Source organism: Nerophis ophidion, linkage group LG18 (genome assembly GCF_033978795.1).
Source record: "Nerophis ophidion isolate RoL-2023_Sa linkage group LG18, RoL_Noph_v1.0, whole genome shotgun sequence".
NCBI classification, from domain to species: Eukaryota; Metazoa; Chordata; class Actinopteri; order Syngnathiformes; family Syngnathidae; genus Nerophis; species Nerophis ophidion.
In genome coordinates this window covers 9,849,187-9,868,391 of record NC_084628.1, presented here as the reverse complement: position 1 = coordinate 9,868,391, position 19,205 = coordinate 9,849,187, and the positions used below count along the sequence as shown (strand labels likewise).

The 19,205-nt window shown below is 40.5% G+C and overlaps 1 protein-coding gene across 4 annotated transcripts in view; it reads right to left on the bottom strand.

Moving 5' to 3' along the window:
- Window positions 1-19,205, bottom strand: part of b3gat1a (beta-1,3-glucuronyltransferase 1 (glucuronosyltransferase P) a) — a 308,974-nt gene that overhangs the window by 24,497 nt on the left and 265,272 nt on the right. For 2 of the 4 annotated variants that reach the window (XM_061878725.1, XM_061878724.1), the window contains 3 exons: window positions 12,152-12,223; window positions 11,558-12,069; window positions 369-665 (listed from right to left, as the gene is read on the bottom strand). In XM_061878725.1, the coding sequence (XP_061734709.1) occupies window positions 369-665; window positions 11,558-12,069; window positions 12,152-12,223 (881 nt within the window). The remainder of the gene's footprint in view (window positions 1-368; window positions 666-11,557; window positions 12,070-12,151; window positions 12,224-19,205) is intronic. The other 2 variants (XM_061878726.1, XM_061878728.1) reach the window with 2 other exon arrangements.

Below are 19,205 nucleotides of genomic sequence, written 5' to 3'. Positions count from 1 at the left end.
TTCACAAAAAAAAAAGTGTAATATTCGGTCAAGACATATTAATAAAAATAAATTAAAAAAGTGCACACACAAAAAAAAACAACTAAAAAAATTGTGTAATATTCGGTTTCAAAATTCCAGGCCAGGGAATTGGATTCAAGGATGATAGGTGTACCTAATAATTAGTCTTATGGGCATAGAAATTAAATATTACTATTATAATCAATCATTGAGATTTGTACTCCAGCCAAATGTGATATTTTTTATTAGGGGACATAAAATGTAAGTTGAGTAATTGAAACACCTCATTTCTGTTGTGCAACTTCCATAACCACTAAAATCGTAGTGCAAGTAAAAGCAGCATAAAGTAAAATAAGCATAAAACCTACCTTAGTGCAATTGGCCGCTTTGGGCTCCAGGTCGCCGAGCGTGACAAGTTCCCGCAGCAGACTGCTCTCCTGGTAGCCTCCCTTCACGCCGCGGAGCTTGAAGTACGCCTGAGGCTTGAAGAGGATGAGCCTCAGGTTGATGGCGAAGCCGGCCATGTCGATGGCGAAGGGCCGGTGGGGGTCAAACACCGTCTTCCAGCCGTACACCTTCCCGGCCGCGTTGACCTTAGGCGACTCGTAGCGCAGGCCGCCCACGAAGGCCACGGGCCACACGGAGACTTTCTGAGTTGATCTCATCTGAGCGAGAAGGAGGTGGAGGGGGAATTAGTCACGTGGAAAAAAAAGTGTACAAGACAGTGAGACACTTACACTGACGCGGGCTTTTTAGAGCTGCTGCTATTATTCATGCGGTGAAAGACAACAAGCGGTGACCCCGCCATTGTGCTGTGTGGAGCTGACACATTGTTAGATGAAGGAACGTCACACACACACATACACACACACACACGCAACCATGAGACAATCAGCCCGCAGGTCTTATGTAAAGACAATAAAAACAAGATCGGTACACAGTGGCTGCCCGGAGACACAACATTGATGAAGCGGGATTCGAACACGAAACCCTCTGGTTACTCCACAACCCGCTCACGCTGCTAATTCAATACAATTACATGCACTAAATTAGTGGTTCTTAAATTGGGGTACGCATACCCCTGGGGGTACTTGAAGGTATGCCAAGGGGTACGTGGGATTTTTTAAAAATATACTAAAAATGGCAATAATTCAAAAATCATTTATAAATATATGTATTGAATAATACTTTAACAAAATATGAATGTAAATTCATAAACTGTGAAAAGAAATGCAACAATGCAATATTCAGTGTTGGCAGCTAGATTTTTTTGTGGACATGTTCCATAAATATTGATGTTAAAGATTTCTTTTTTTGTGAAGACATTTTTAGAATGAAGTTGATGAATCCAGATGGATCTCTATTACAATCCCCAAAGAGGGCACTTTAAGTTGATGATTACTTCTATGTGTAGACATCTTTATTTATAACTGAATCTTTGTTTATTTTTGAACAAGTTTTTGGTTATTTTTATATCTTTTTTTCCAAATAGTTCAAGAAAGACCACTACAAATGAGCAATATTTTGCACTGTTATACAATTGAATAAATCAGGAACTGATGACATAGTGCTGTATTTTACTTCTTTATCTCTTTTTTTCAACAAAAAATGCTTTGCTCTGATTAGGGGGTACTTGAATTAAAAAAAGTTCACAGGAGGTACATCAGTAAAAAAAAAGGTTGAGAACCACTGCACTAAATTACTCAAATCACCCAAATTAATCATTTTCAAGCAAAATCTCTAATGTGTGTGCGATACACTACAGCAGTGGTTTTCGACCTTTTTTGAGAAAAGGCATATTTTTTCATTTAAAAGATCCGGATGCACACCACCAGCAGAAAACGTTACAAAATTAAACTCCACCAGGTCCTCATGTTTTATTATGAGTTTGTTGGCGTTTTCTTGTGTGTAGTGCTTTAGTTCTTCTTGTCAGAATAATTTTATCTGAGTTAAGTTTCAATGAGTTCAAAAAGCTGTCTTTGATCCTACCAGGCAAAATGCTTGTAAAACTCCACTGTGTAGGATGGGAAGCGACAAGAAGGTGTTCTGTTTCTTTGATGTGTTATAATCAACAGAAAGATATTGTATTGACCCGAGATCTACAAAGCGAAGAGGAATACGGATCTGACTCCCCTCTATGGAACTTTTCTTATTAACTGTTTTGCAAACTTTTCTGTGAGCTGTTTATGACCTTTTCTTTGAACTGTTTTGTAATCAAAGGCAATGGCTGTTTATGACCCCCCTCCCCTAGAAACAGCTGTTGCCATGAAATCAGGGAAAGTCAAAATAAGCATACATGCATACATAAACACACACACACACACACACACACACACACACACACACACACACACACACACACACACCCACCCATATACATGTACGTTCGGTCCGGAAAAAAGCACAAGAGACTATATCATCCCCACAAGACTGTTCCGCAGGTTTCCCTGATCATCAGTGGATTTTTATATGATAATAGTATAATAATAATAAAAAAATGTATAATAATAGGGATAAAATCCCCTGACGAGCAGGGAAACTGCGAAACAGGCTTGTAGGGATGAAATAGCCTCGTGTTTTTTCCTGACCTAATGTATATTCCGCTCTACCCTGGTATTGAGAACTGTATAACGGATAACCCACAGAAACCTCGACTCTCTCTCTCTCTCTCTCTCTATATATATATATACATACACATATATACATACACATATATACATACATATGTATATAAATATATACATATGTTATATATATAAATATATATATTATATATGTGTGTGTGTATATATATATATATATATGTGTGTGTGTATATATATATATATATATATATATGTATACGTGTATATATGTATATATGTGTATATACAGTATATGCAAATATATATGTATGTATGTATATATATATATATATATATATATATATATATAAGTGTATATACACACTTGCTTGCTTATGGTTGTGTGTTGCTTATTGCTTATGGTTGTGTGTGTGTTGTCCATCGGACTCGATGGACAACACGCGCGCGCGCACGCACGCACGCACGCACGCACGCACGCACGCACGCACGCACGCACGCACGCACGCACGCACGCACGCACGCACGCACGCACGCACGCACGCACGCACGCACGCACGCACGCACGCACACACACACACACACACACACACACACACACACACACACACACACACACACACACACACACACACACACACACACACACACACACACACACACACACACACACACACACACACACACACACACACACATATATATATACCCCCACACATTTATGTTAAAATACTGAACAGATGTTTATTGGGATAAGGTAAACAACTGTTCAGTATTTTACCATAAATGGCATTAAAAGCCACAAAATGCAACGGGTCCATCAGACCCACAAACGCTGGCTGAGTAACAACAATATGAACATTACACAAGGGTTAAGTTGAGGTACCACTGAATATACGTGTCAGTACAAGGTGGCGGCGTCCTGTGGAGAACATCAAACTAACAGAAGGTTTTGAAGGGGGAAGTGCGAGCCGGCGTAGCGTTGATGCAGCACCACAGCCCAGACTTTATCGGTGGATATTTTTACATTCGCGATCATCTCCCTTGTGTTTAGTCTTTGTGAAATAAAAGTGCAAAGAAAAGACAGAAATAATCTGCATGCCACTCGTGCTAATTAAAGCAATATCTGCTTGTGAAATCCCCCGCTTTGCCAAATAGGCTTTTTTCTTTTTTTTTTTTCATGTCATCCTCCGCGTCCGTGTGATCTCTGTGGTCAGAAAAACCTCGGCAGATCAGAGAGCAGCGCGGTTGTTTTGGAACAGCATGAAAGCACACCGGGTGCTGCGGGGAATTGTTGGGTTGGGAGTTTACTTTGCCTGGCACCGAGACACAAATTGTCAGTGTTACAATAATTATGTGTAAATTATCACAAAAGTTTCCCTTTTCGAAAACTTCCGGCGAGCAGACAGAGGCTGTCTTTATTGCACCAAACCAAAAGTCTTGTAAAATTCCATTGTTTACGATGGGAAGAGACGGGAGGGGTTATCTGTTGTGGACCAAGACTTGCCCAAACTCGATCCAGGACCAGCCCAAGCCCGAGGCATCTTTTTCTTTAGTGTTAATGTGATCGAAAACAATAGCTGTTTACATACCCCTCATTCCTGTAGAAACAGATGTTATGTAAACAAGGAAATTCCAAATAAAGAGGTGGCGTACAATCTTTCGCCAGAGCGTGCTGAGACACTCTATCCAGGCGTTTCTCCTCAAATTGAGCCAAATTGAATTCTGTCTCTGTTTAATTCCTTGCTTCTTGTCTCGTTTAATATATGTCATCAGTGTTTGACCCTGACAGTCAGGATGTTGGGTCTTAATGGTGGGCGCTGTAATTATAAACCGTGCATACAGTATGTGATTCATCTCAATACTTTGTTGCACTGCCATAATAAGCAAATAATCAGGCTTGGCACAGGCAAGACTTGTCACAAATCCCTTTCTGCTAGCAGCCAATCAAAGGCATAGGAATGTACGCTAATCAGGATGTTGATGTGCAACTTTTTACTCATGCATTGCCCACCGATGGGAGGATGTTTAAGAAAAAAGAAACAAAAGAAAGAACAAAGGCATCGGATTCTCAATCCTCGGGGATGCAGAGACGATAAACCGGAGCTAAATTGTTATGCAGCTGTGTGCCGTCTCACGATAAGGGAGTCGTTTGGAATGCAGGAGCTTGATCAGAATGTATATGTTGTCTTTGTTGTGTTGTTTTTAAAGTAAGGCTATTTGATTAATGTTGGCAGATTCAAATCGTCACTTGCCGGACTCGAGCCCAAATCCTCCTCCCTCTCCAGTCCTTTCACTGTGTTTCTCCCAGCGCTTCTATTCTGAAGGGTGATATGTGCTTATTTTCTGTCTGATAAGATAATTCTTCTCACTAAGCAGACTTTATGTGTGAGTGTTTTACTTGTTTTAAGTGTGTTGGTCCTAAATGATCTCAGTAAGATATTACAGCTTGTTGCTGAGATTTGATGACCTATATTGAGTAAAACATGCTTGAAACTACAGTTTGTAAGAAAAAGTCTTAATAAAGGCTGGAACTGAGGAATTTAAATAATTAATACAGAGTTTTAAATCTAATTTAACCTTAGCTAAATCTAATTGAATGTTACTATTAGAGCTGCGAATATTTAAGTGTCCCACGATTCGATTCAATATCGATTCTTGGGGTCACGATTCGATTCAAAATCGATTTTTTGTTTTCTATTCAACACGATTCTTGATTCAAAAACTATTTTTTCCTGATTTAAAAGGATTCTCTATTCTTTCAGTACATAGAATTTCAGCAGGATCTACCCCAGTCTGCTGACATGCAAGCAGAGTAGTAGATTTTGGGAAAAAGCTTTTATTATTGTAAAGGACAATGTTTTATCAACTGATTGCAATAATGTAGATGTGTTTTAACTATTAAACAAACCAAAAATATGACTTATTTTATCTTTGTGAAAACATAGGTCACAGTGTGTTGTCAAGCTTATGAGATGCGATGCAAGTGTAAGCCACTGTGACACTATTGTTCTTTTTTTATTTTTATAAATGTCTAATGAGGATGTCAATGAGGGATTTTTAATCACTGCTATGCTGAAATTATAACTAATATCGATACTGTTGATAATATTAATTTTTCTTTCAATACTTTTGGTTTGTTCTGTGTCGTGTTTGTGTCTTCTCTCAATTGCTCTGTTTATTGCAGTTCTGAGTGTTGCTGGGTCAGGTTTGGTTTTGGAATTGTATTGCATCGTTATAGTATTGCTGTGTATTGTTTTGTTGGATTGATTAAAAAAAAACATTTTTAAAAATGAGAATCGATTCTGAATCTCACATGAAAATGGCGATTCATATTCGAATCGATTTTTTCCCACACCCCTAGTTACTATGTTCAATTAAAGGCCTACTGAAAGCAACTACTACCCACCATGCAGTCTGATAGTTTATATATCAATGATGAAGAATTAACATTGCAACACATAGCAATACGGCCATTTTAGTTTACTAAATTGCAATTTAAAATTTCGTCTTGAAAACGTCGCGTAACGATGACGTGTACGCAAGACGTCACGGGTTTTTAGGAAGTATGAGTGCTACGCACACCCACAGCTAAAAGTTGTCTGCTTTAACGGCATAATTACACAGTATTTTGGAAATCTGTGTTGCTGAATCTGTTACAGTTTGTTCAATTAATATTGGAGAAATCAAAGTAGCAAGATGAAGTTGGGAAGCTTTAGCCTTTAGCCACACAAACACACGGTGATTCCTTGTTTAAAATTCACGGAGTTGAAACTTTAGTATGGATCACAGCGCACATGGATCCCGACCACTTGTCAACCAGCAGGTTTCAGTGAGAAAATTGTGGTTAAAAAGTCGCCACTTACCAGATATCAGCTGAGCTTGCGCCTCCCGTACAGCTGCCGTCGACTTCCCTGAGACCCGGCCGAGGACGTACACTTCCGACTATCAGGTACTGTTAAACTCACTAAAACACTAGCAACACAATAGAAAGATAGGGGATTTCCCAGAATTATCCTAGATAGATAGTACTTTATTGATTCCTTCAGGTCAGTTCCTTCAGGAAAATTAAAAATTAGTAAATGTAAATGTGTAAACTAGTAAATGTGTCTAAAAACATGAATCCGTCTCAATGCAATCGCGTTTTTTTTTTGTTTTTGCTTAATTTTTTCTAGTCCGTTGCTATCAATATCCTCAAACACAAATCTTTCATCCTCGCTCAAATTAATGGGGAAATTGTCGTTTTCTCGCACTTTTGTTGGAGGCTCCCATTAAAAACAATGTGAATATGCGAGGAGCCCCCACACGTGTGACGTCATCGTCTGCGACTTCCGGTAGAGGCAGGACTTTTCTCCAGTTGCGAACTTTATCGTGGATGTTCTCTACTAAATCCTTTCAGCAAAAATATGGCAATCTCGCGACATGATCAAGTATGACACATAGAATGGACCTGCTATCCCCGTTTAAATAAGAAAATCTCATTTCAGTAGGCCTTTAAATTGAACACTTTTCAACAGGAAAAACTTTATTTTAGTCGGCTTGTTAGAAAACGTTAACCGATCAGTCTGATTCCTTCCTGTCTTTCTTTTTATTGTCCTCGCCTCCTCAGGGCCATGACTGCGCCACATAAATAGGCCTGTTGGCGCGCCTCTGAAGGAGACGGAGCACTTTGGCTGATGTCCAGAGAAAGGTAATGGCAGACGCCGTCAATACTTGACACTCTGAACCGAAATCCCATAGTCTGTTGTGTTCCCCGGCTGTCAAGACGGACGACTGGCTGGTAGATGTGCTGATTACGTGGCTGATAAATGCCCTGCTTGTTAGGAGCAAAAATAATACTAGATGGACGGCGCGAGACAATTAGACAGGACGGATTCCTACAATGAGTGAGCACAGATCTATGCTGCCATTGGTTTCCCATAAAGAACACAATAACAATGGCCTCAAAAATAGACTCGATAAGAACACTTTGAAGCTGCCTTTTTCCCCCTGCTTCCTAATCAATACACTATTCTCTCGCTTTAGCCAAGTGGCTGCTGAGCTCGTACACTTTTTAACCCTTTATTAAGAGCACTGGTGGTAGTGGGATTGGTCGCCAGTTAATCATAAAGGCAAGGGTTCTTAACCTTCTGGACACCAGGGTCCACTTAAAGGCCTACTGAAATGAGATTTTCTTATTTAAACGGGGATAGAAGGTCCATTCTATGTGACATACTTGATCATTTCGCGATATTGCCATATTTTTCGCTGAAAGGATTTAGTAGAGAACATCCACGATAAAGTTCGCAACTTTTGGTCGCTAATAAAAAAGCCTTGCCTGTACCGGAAGTAGCAGACGATGTGCGCGTGACGTCACTGGTTGTGGAGCTCCTCACATACTCACATTGTTTATAATCATGGCCACCAGCAGCGAGAGCGATTCGGACCGAGAAAGCGACAATTTCCTCATTAATTTGAGCGAGGATGAAAGATTTGTGGATGCGGATAGTGACAGTGAAAAGTGAAGTGAAGTGAAGTGAATTATATTTATATAGCGCTTTTTCTCTAGTGACTCAAAGCACTTTACATAGTGAAACCCAATATCTAAGTTACAATCAACCAGTGTGGGTGGCACTGGAAGCAGGTGGGTAAAGTGTCTTGCCCAAGGACACAACGGCAGTGACTAGGCTGGCAGAAGCGGGAATTGAACCTGCAACCCTCAAGTTGCTGGCACGGCCACTCTACCAACTGAGCTAAACCGCTAAAACGAGAAAAAAAAAAAGGAGATTGCAGAGGGAGCGATTCAGATGTTATTAGACACATTTACTAGGATAATTCTGGAAAATCCCTTCTCTGCTTATTGTGTTACTCGTGTTTTAGTGGGATTATATGGTACCTGAAAGTCGGCCACAGGTGTGGTGACTGTCAGTGTCTCTGAGGGAAGCCACACAGCTGCAGGAGGACGCAAGCTCCGCTCAAGTCTACGGTAAGCGCCGACTTATTACCACAATTTTCTCACCGAAACCTGCCGGTTGACATGTGGTCAGGAACCATGTTCGCTTGACCGCTCTGTTCCATAGTAAAGCTTCACCTTCGGGAATGTAAACAAGGAAACACCGGCTGTGTTTGTGTTGCTAAAGGCAGCTGCAATACACCGCTTCCCACCTACATCTTTCTTCTTTGACTTCTCCATTATTGATTGAACAAATTGCAAAAGATTCAGCAACACAGATGTCCAGAATACTGTGAAATCATGCGATTAAAGCAGACTACTTATATCTTGGATCGGGTTGGAAAAAATTTATAATTAATAATCTCACTCTTGATTGGAATAGCAATCAATAATTACTATACATACTGTATATTTAACCTACTAACAGTTTACAACCTTGTCAAATGATGCAAAATTATGTGTTAATCAAACAGAATATTATTTATTTAACACAAACCAGGGATGACAAACTAATTTTAGATTGGGGGCCACATGGAGAAAAATATACTCCCAAGTGGGCCCGGACTGGTAAAATCACGGCACGATAATTTAAAAACAAAGACGACTTTGGATTGTTTTCTTTCTTTAAAAATAGAACAAGCCCATTCTGAAAATGCATAAATCATAATGTTGTTGGGGGAGTTTTACATTTACATGTTGCGGTTAATAGTATTCTATCTTTATTTGCATTACATACTATACATTATACCTTTTGCGCTATATTAATTTTTATTATGTGTTGTCAACTTTGTACTTTTTTTATTGTTATTTTTTTATGTCATTGCCTGAAATAAATACTTTTTTTTTTGCCATTATTTACATTTTCTGAATGCATTTAATTTAATTAATTCAATGAATTGTTCATCAGTTAACTCATTGTTGTTAATTTTCAATCCATCAAGTTAAAAAGATTTTATCAAATTCAAAGTATGTTATGGATGTAGTTTGATCATTTTCCTCGACTGACATATGTAGCATCATCTACAGAGATACAAAGAATATCTATTGCGACATCTTGTGGACACATTTAGAACAGCTGTTTCTTTCATTGAAAAATGTCAGGTACATTTTTATACTTAGCAAACTCATCGCGAATGTTTCACACCCCTGGGCTAGAAGGAACACACCATTTGTTCCTTCTTTCGACCGAGCTGCGGAGGATACCGGAAAAGAAAGAGCAGCACAGACAACACCCAATGGATGAAAAACCAACACACTAGTTGGAATTGGAAAGCAAGATTTTCAAAATAAGAGTTTAGTTAAAGTTAAAGTACCAATGATTATCACACACACACTTGGTGTGGCAAAATTATTCTCTGCATTTGACCCATCACCCTTGATCACCCCCTGGGAGGTGAGGGGAGCAGTGAGCAGCAGCGGTGGCCACGCCCAGGAATCATTTTTGTTTCTTTAACCCCCAATTCCAACCCTTGATGCTGAGTGCCAAGAAGGTAAGTAATGGGTCCCATTTGTTTTGTCTTTGGTATGACTCGACCGGCTAGGCCACTGAGTAACTTGTGAGTAGTGAGTTTGTGCTGAAAACAAAGTTTTGTTGTACTTGCGCAATGACAATAAAGACCTACTTACCTACCTACCTACCTGATATAATGAGCCCCATGGGTAAATATATTATATCCATAGTCAAATGGTTTAAAATACATGCATAATACATGTAAAAAGTTAGAATTGCCACAAAACACACTAAGATATTCAACATTCAACTACCACTTGGCGGCTAAAATGGTTAGTGCCCACCCCAAATTCGTCACGTTTCATGTGTCAGGTAACTCGTGACGAATGGGGCCATAGGAATCCCTTCCTACTGTAACGCAGGTCAGCTGTCCTGGAACCCGGCTCTTAGATTTTCCTAAGGGTAAGACTTCTGTTTGTTGAACCTGATAGCGAGAATACCACTCCAGGAGTCTAATAATGATAGTAGTAAATAATAATATTAAAGTTAGTTAAAGTACCAATGATTGTCACACACACACTCGGTGTGGTGAAACCCATCCCCTTGTTCACCCGCTGGGAGGTGAGGGGAGCAGTGAGCAGCAGCGGTGGCCACGCCCAGGAATCATTTTTGGTCCTTTAACCCCCAATTCCAACCATTGATGCTGAGTGCCAACAAGGTAAGTAATGGGTTGACCAGGATTTGGACTCAAAACCTACCGATCTTAGGGCGAACACTCTAACCGCTAGGCCACTGAGTAAGTTGTGAGTAGTGAGTTTGTGCTGAAAACAAAGTGTTGTTGTACTTGCGCAATGACAATGAAGACCTACTTACCTACCTACCTACCTGATATAATGAGCCCCATGGGTAAATATATTATATCCATAGTCAAATGGTTTAAAAGACATGCATAATACATGTAAAAAGGTAGAATTGCCACAAAACACACTAAGATATTCAACATTCTACTACCACTTGGCGGCTAAAATGGATAGTGCCCACCCCAAATTCGTCACGTTTCATGTGTCAGGTAACTCGTGACGAATGGGGCCATAGGAATCCCTTCCTACTGTAACGCAGGTCAGCTGTTCTGGAACCCGTCTCTTAGTTTTTCCTAAGGCTAAGACTTCTGTTTGTTGAACCTCATAGCTGTCATACCCCTCCAGGAGTCTAATAATGATAATAGTAAATAATAATGTTAAAGTACCAATGATTGTCACACACACACACTGGGTGTGGTGAAATTTGCCCACTGCATTTGATGCATCTCCTTGTTCACCCCCTGGTAGGTGAGGGGAGCAATGGGCAGCAGCCGAGGAATCATTTTTGGTTCTTTAACCCCCAATTTCAACCCTTGATGCTGAGTGCCAATAAGGTCGGTAATGGGTCCCATTTTTTTTGTCTTTGGTATGACTCGACCGGGGTTTGAACTTACAACCTACCGATCTCAGGGCGGGCACTCTAACCACTAGGTTAGGCTAAAATGGGGCCACAAACAAAATGTTGCTCAGGGCCACAAAAAGTTGAGAAATGTAGTAAGAAAGCAGCATGAACCTCGTCAAACAGCTCCAGGCTGTAAGTGTTGTCGTCGTCCGCAAAGTAGACGATCCCGGCCTGGCTGCTGTTGGCGTTGAACGTCTCCCTCAGCCACCGCAGCGCCAGATTCCTCTGCATGGTCCCCCGGGGTATCCTGGGGTCCCGGGTGTCCCCCCGCAGCTTATAGTTCCGGGGCGTCTCCACATTGAGGTGGGTGTAGTTGAGCCCCGTTTCTCTGAGGAGTCTCGTCACCAGGGGGGTCCTCCTCTGGGAGTCCTCCACCAGGATCCAGTGCAGATTGGGAATGTGGAGGAAGGTGTTCGCCAGCCGGGTCAGCTCGGCCTTCTGCACGGGTCGGCTGTACGTGGGCGTGATGACGTGGATGGTGGGCAGCACGTCCGACCAAGGCGGAGGCCGGGTGTAGACATACTCGGTCCTCACCACCTCCACAATGTCCTTATCTGAGGCGCAGTATTCCTTGGAGTCTCCCGCCTGGCCTCCGGCCTCCCTCTTGCCCTCCACGCCGTCATCTGGAGATGGGAGAAGACGCGTTATTGCTGCTCTTTGTAGGCTGGCCTCAGGCGACTTAGACCCGGTGGGGGTAAAGTATACCTGAGAGTCGGTGGTGGCGGACTGCGAGCCTCTCTGGAATGATAAAGATCTCTTTTACTAGGTGGTGACAGGCTGCAAAGAGTGAAAGCAGGCACTATGAGAGGATGCATACTCTTGTGGTTATCTCTCCTGTAACTTTATCTTTATTGCCAGCCGGCTTTAAAGGATGAATATTTCATCCGCGTCGCCACATCGGTGTGCTTCACTGAACCTTGTGGTCAGGCTGCGGGCAGCCTTGTTGCTTGCCTACACCTCTCCGGGGGGCTTGAGGCCAACGTCTGACTCCTTCAAACCTTGAAGGAGCTAAGGATGGTCGCGGTCTGCGATCATGACCATACTTGCCAACCCTCCAGAATTTCCGCGCCCCTCCCGAAAATCTCTACCATTCTCCCGGATTTCTCCAGGATTTCCACCCGGCCAACAATATCGGGGGCGTGCCTTAAAGGCACTGCCTTTGGAGTCCTTTACAACCTGTCGTCACGTCCACTTCTCCATACAAACAGCGTGCCGGCCCAGTCACAAAATATCTACGGTTTTTAAACACACATAAGTAAATGCAAGGCACACTTGGTCTACAGCCATACAGGTCACACTGAGGGTGGCCGTATAAACAACTTTAACACTGTTACAAATATGCGCCACACGGTGAACCCACACCAAACAAGAATGACAAACACATTTCAGGAGAACATCCGCACCGTAACACAACATAAACACAACATAAACACAACAGAACAAATACCCAGAACCACTTGCAGCACTAACTCTTCTGGGACGCCACAAAATACCCCCCCCCCCCCACTAACACCAAACCCCGCTACCCCCCAACCTCGAACAACCCCCACCCACCACCACACCTCCATCTCCTGAATTCAGAGGTCTCAAGGTTGGCAAGTATGATCATGACATTCGGCAACAACGTGGGAACTGACGAGGAAAGCACGAGTTGGACTTTCAATAAATTTACATACAATTATGTTGTGCTAAAATAAATAGCCTAAACAAATAAAGAGTGTGTTTCTTAACTAAAGTGTCAAAAAATTAAAGTGCAAATGAAAATACCGCATCGCCACTTTGGTCATAGTTTTTGCGCTTAGAAACATCTTCAGACTTCTGTTTTGAGATTGTCATTACTGCCACAAATGGTGAATACATGCATTATAACTGCCTGAGAAATATTTTAGGCGGCCCCCTGGGATGCGCTCCTGGTCCAACAATAGGCCTTGGCCCCATAGTTAAGAAACACTGTCATAAGACACATACAGTCATGTGATATAACGAGCCCCATGGGTAAATACATTATATTCATAGTCAAAATGGTTTAAAAAGACATGCTAGCATACATGTAAAAAGTTAGAAGTACCACAAAACAAACTTTAAGATATTCTACACTCTACTACCATCTGGTGGCTAAAGTGGATAGTGCCCGCCCCAAATTTGTCACGTTTCACGTGTCAGGTAAGTCGCAACGAATGAGGCCATGAGAATCCCTTCTTACTGTAATGCAGGTCAGCTGTTCTGAACCCGGCTTTCAGATTTTCCTAAGTGGAAGACTTGTTGCACCTCATAGTTGGTAGTATTTAACATTTCTGAATGTTAAATACCACACATACCAGGGTTATAATCAGTGACGTGCTGTCAGGGGAGGCAAGTGAGGCAGTGCCTCACCTTGCCACCAGAAGTGAAGTGAATTGTGAATTATATTTATATAGCGCTTTTTCTCTAGTGACTCAAAGCGCTTTACAAAGTGAAACCCAATATCTAATTTTTACATATAAACCAGTGTGGGTGGCACTGGGAGCAGGTGGGTTAAGTGTCTTGCCCAAGGACACAACGGCAGTGACTAGGATGGCGGAAGCGGGAATCGAACCTGCAACCCTCAAGTTGCTGACACGGCCGCTCTACCAACCGGGCTATACCGGAGTAAAAGGTTTGACTCTGAGATGTTAAAAAAACAGAGTAATAAAATAAGTTTGAATATTTCTCTTTTGGTCGATGCTCTATGTGATTTTGGTGTGGTTCCTGTACATTTGGATAATGTTCATGGTCGAAATCGCGGAAGTTCTGTGTTTCCTGATCAAAATAATGCAGCAGACCAGAAGTGAGGCAGACACAGGTGGTGCCTTCACAAAGTGTATTGAGCGTGAGAGGGCATGCGAGCTTGATGCCACGGGGAAAAGGCAGGCCATGAGGCAGCAAGTACCTCTGCCTCAAAGTAGGGGGCGATATATTGCCTCAGCAGTAATCCGACTCGCCAAACTGGGAGAAATGGGGGCGCTAAAGCTAGCAGACACACGTCCCTCCAGTGGAAGGCGGACTTTTTTTATTTTTTTAAACTGTATTTATAACAAACATGGCATTTTTATTGGAGTAAGCCAGCGTGTGTGGGTGTTATTGATGCTTCAGGTACAAATACAAAAAGATAAAATATACTCACAATACTTGATTTATATTGTTAAAAGAAAATGGTAACCAAAAAGTATTTAATAAGAACTTTGTGAAATACTTTTTGGACCAATTTGTCAAACTATAATATCATTATGATAACGTTTTTATGGAAGCAAATTAGTCCCTTCGTTTTCCTGTTATTCTAATGTGCTGTCAAACATGGACTTGGACATGGATTGTTTCTGCGACGCAAAGGATAGTTGGCACGAGCGAGACGTGAATGTAAGTACATTTTGATTTATTAACACTATAACTAAAAAAAAAAAGGCAAACAAAGGGCGCTCACAAGGAGGTACAAACACCTGACTATGAAAAAACAAAAGACTAGTACAAAGGCTACAAACTAAAAACATGAACAAAAACACTTGCGCTGTGACAAAACGAACATCTTAACATGGCATGAAGCAAAAGGCGGAATATGACGTAAAGTTGCCAGACAGGGCTTCACGGTGGCAGAGGGATTAGTGCGTCTGCCTCACAATACGAAGGTCCTGCAATCCTGGGGGATCAATCCCAGGTTCGGGATCTTTCTGTGTGGAGTTTGCATGTTCTCCCCGTGAATGCGTGGGTTCCCTCCGACTACTCCGGCTTCCTCCCACTTCCAAAGACATGCACCTGGGGATAGGTTGATTGGCAACACTAAATTGGCCCTAGTGTGTGAATGTGAGTGTGAATGTTGTCTGTGTTGGCCCTGCGATGAGGTGGCGACTTGTCCATGGTGTACACCACCTTCTGCCCGATTGTAGCTGAGATAGGCGCCAGCGCCCCCCGCGACCCCAAAAGGGAATAAGTGGTAGAAAATGGATGGAGTTGCCAGACTGACTATCAGATAACTGTGGCTTAAATAATAACTAAGATCATTACAACCAGGTGTGAAGGCTGATGACAGGGGCGTGACATGAGGGCCAGGTGAAAATTAATGAGTTGTCATGGTAACAAACAAAAACAAGGAAGCGCAAAAGCAAGAACAGAATGTCCAAAAAAAAAACCATCACATGACCAAAACAAAACATGATTTCCTGGGCGTGACATGTGGAACCTTAATCAATAATGGTTAGAACTGCTCATATGAATTTAAGTTAAAAAAACAAACAAAAAAAAACTCCAAAAATATCTATGCCTGGTGTGTATCTCACCGCACGTCACTGGTTATAATCAGATTAATAAATTGGAGACAGCACAAATCTCAAATCTCAAATCACGTGCATGAATACAGAACATCAAGCGGTCCCTTTCTGTACACACCCAGCAGCCATGGTCCTGAGGTCCTACATGAGAAGGATTATAGAACCATTAACGTCGTTAACGTCAATTTATTGTGGCACCCCTGAAACATAAATCTTTGTCAGAGTTCATCCTTGAAGCCGTTCGCACTTGAGACATAAAGAGGATTTTTCTCTGCGGCCGCTAGATTAACACAATCTGCTGATGGCCAGATGCTCAGCACAGCCTGCCAGCACCGAATCTGCCAAAAAAAAACAAAACCTGCAGCTCCTCTTTTATGAGGGCCCACAAAAAATAAAAAAAAAGGCAGCCTGCAGTCGGGGTTAAATAACAGTGAGGTTATTTATTTCTTCACGCGTCCCCTCGCTGCCTCAGATATTAAAAGTGACATTATGTGACAGCATTTGCACATTCTTTAGACTCATTGTTTGTGTAGGTGACATCATAAGCAGAGGACAAAGTCACATTGATTTGCCGTCCGGCTAATTTGCTTTGTTTACTCTGCAGCATACTTGACATTTTACACCGGTGGTTGTTTTTCTGTCCCGGGAGAGGGATTGGGAAGCTCATGAGTATAATGTACTAATGACTCCGACTGCATGTTGCCGAGGCTCCATTAGGCTAATTGGTGGACACATTTATTATATCAAACCGCTTAAATGGACCCTGAAATTGATTAGTGGTGAATGGTAGTCAGTGAATTGGGAAAAAATATAAATAAGATACAGAATATAACTTGATTGGCTGGGAATGAGACGGGAGAATGTGATAAATATATGATGTGGTTGATTAGTGTTCTGACAGTATTATTATTATTATCATTTTTAATAAAAATTAAAACGAGTCTTACTGTAAATAATGTGTTGATGGATGAATATGTATTGTTTTTAGTTTTTCAAATGTATTTATGTATAAGAATTAAAACAATGCTACCACTATTCCGCCTATATTTGTAATAATAGATTTACAGCGTACATATTTTGCACAATATACAGTTAGTAAAACAAAAACAGTATTAACAATAACAATAATAATAATTCAAAAGTCTTTTTAAATAAATATGATAAAAACAATTAATTTCAACAAGATTGGACATTATAGGTTCATTTTATTTTCTTGAAAATATATATAATTTTCAGTGCATCATGTGTTTATTTTTAATTTTTAATATTTTGAGTAACTGGTTATAATCAGATTAATAAATTGGAGACAGCATTTCCAAGATGGCGCTGCTGTAGTGGCTGCTATAGGCAGGAACTCTGTGCTCTTGTATCATCCTTTTTTGTTTCCCTCTTGTTTTCATGTGTTATTATATTTTTTTGCCTTTTGGTCCGGGACCCTTTGGGACTGTGTGACAAGGGGTGGCACTTTTGTGACCTCTGTGGTGCTTTTTTTGTGGACTTCTGGATCTGCCTCCCGGGAGCCTTTTGGCCATGGAGACCAGCTGCTGGGTCTCTGCCACACCGGAGTCCGTTTGGAGGGACTGGAGGAGATGCGGATGAGGGGACAGGGCTGCGGAGCTAGCACTGAGCGCTGGGACGGAGAGGCTTCGTGGTGTCTTGGCTGGGTGAGCAGGTGTCGGACACCTCAGTCACCTTGGACGTATCCTCACTCATCCATGCGGACTGGACACTGCCCGAGAGTGGAGTCAGCTGTCTTGGTTTCTTTGTTGGGTCTGCTTCTGTCTCTGGCCAGGCTCCCTCCTCCCCAGCGGACGATGGCATGGATCACCGCAGAGGCCACCGCAGTGGATATGTTTATTTTACTTTTTATTCATAGCTATATGTAGAAGTGTCTGCTTGTATCTGCTGCTTTAATGTCTTTAATGTCCTCTGTGTTCTTTGATGTTTGATGTTTCCCTCTTATACACATGGAAGAGGGATGTGTACTATGGCTATGAGTTGTTGTTTTTTTGTTGTTGTTTTTTTTTTCCCTTGGCCTCAGTCTGCACCCCCTCTCCAAGGCCCAGGCTAAGACCGATTTTTTTATTTCATTTTAATCTTCTATTCCCCCCCCCCTTGTTTACCTATATCTCATCTTTTTTTTGTAAGGGGCGCTGGAAGCTGGCAGACCCGTCAGCGATCCTGTTCTGTCTCCCTGTAATGTTTGTCTGATCTTGAATGGGATTGTGCTGAAAATTGTAATTTTCCTGAAGGAACTCTCCTGACGGAATGAATAAAGTACTATCTAATCTATCTAATCTAATCTAATCTAACAACATTACGAATAATAATAATTGTGATGGGAATCAGCACACTTTTTACTTTTTTCTTTTTTGTTTTTACATCCAAAGAATACATAGATAAATATGTTAAAGCTTTGAATTTACAATTTTTTCTTGGGAAACTATGATTTTTTTTCAGTGCAATAGATGGATATTTCAAGCTATTGTATTATTATTATTAGTAGTATTATTACTTAATAATAATAGTTATTACTAATAACGATTAATAATAATTATTAATAATAATCATCAAAGTAATTATTACTAATAATGAATAATAATTATTAAATAGTAATAATTATAATCTGCTCATTATTTTTTTACAGCTTATTTCAATTGAAAAATATAATTTTAAGGCTTTGAATTTAAATATACTTTTTTCTTTTTTTTTTTAGAAAAGTATGAATTTATTTAAATACAGCATACACATATCTAAAGTTTTAAATAATAATTTAAAAGTATTTTTAAATAAATATGAAACATTTTTTTAACTTTTAATATATATATATATATTTATAGATTTTTTTTACAACCAAAGCATACATAAATAAATACTAATATTTTAAAGCTTATTATTATTAATAATAATAAGTTATTTTTTTTACAACTTATTAATTCAATTGAAAAATATAATTTTAAGGCTTTAAATTTAAAGATAAGCTTTCTTAGAAAAGTATGATTTTTAAAAAAATGCAGAATATACATATCTAAAGTTTTAAATAACAATATCAATAATAATAATATTATCATGCTCAGTATTTTAAAACGTTTTAAACAAATCAATTAAATTAAGTATTTTAAAAATGTTTAATTTATCAAGAATTTTTCTTGAAAAAGTATATCTTTTTTCAGTAAAACCTAGTACATTTTTATTCTACCAGCCTACAAATAATATTTTATATTTTTTTAATCATAATACTGTAACATCCATTCATCCATTTTCTTTCGGGGTCGCGGGGGGGGGTTGCCTATCTCAGCTACAATCGGGCGGAAGGCGGGGTACACCCTGGACAAGTCGCCACCTCATCGCAGGGCAAACACAGACAACATTCACACTCACATTCACATACTAGGGCCAATTCAGTGTTGCCAATCAACCTATCCCCAGGTGTTTGGAGGTGGGAGGAAGCCGGAGTACCCGGAGGGAACCCACGCATT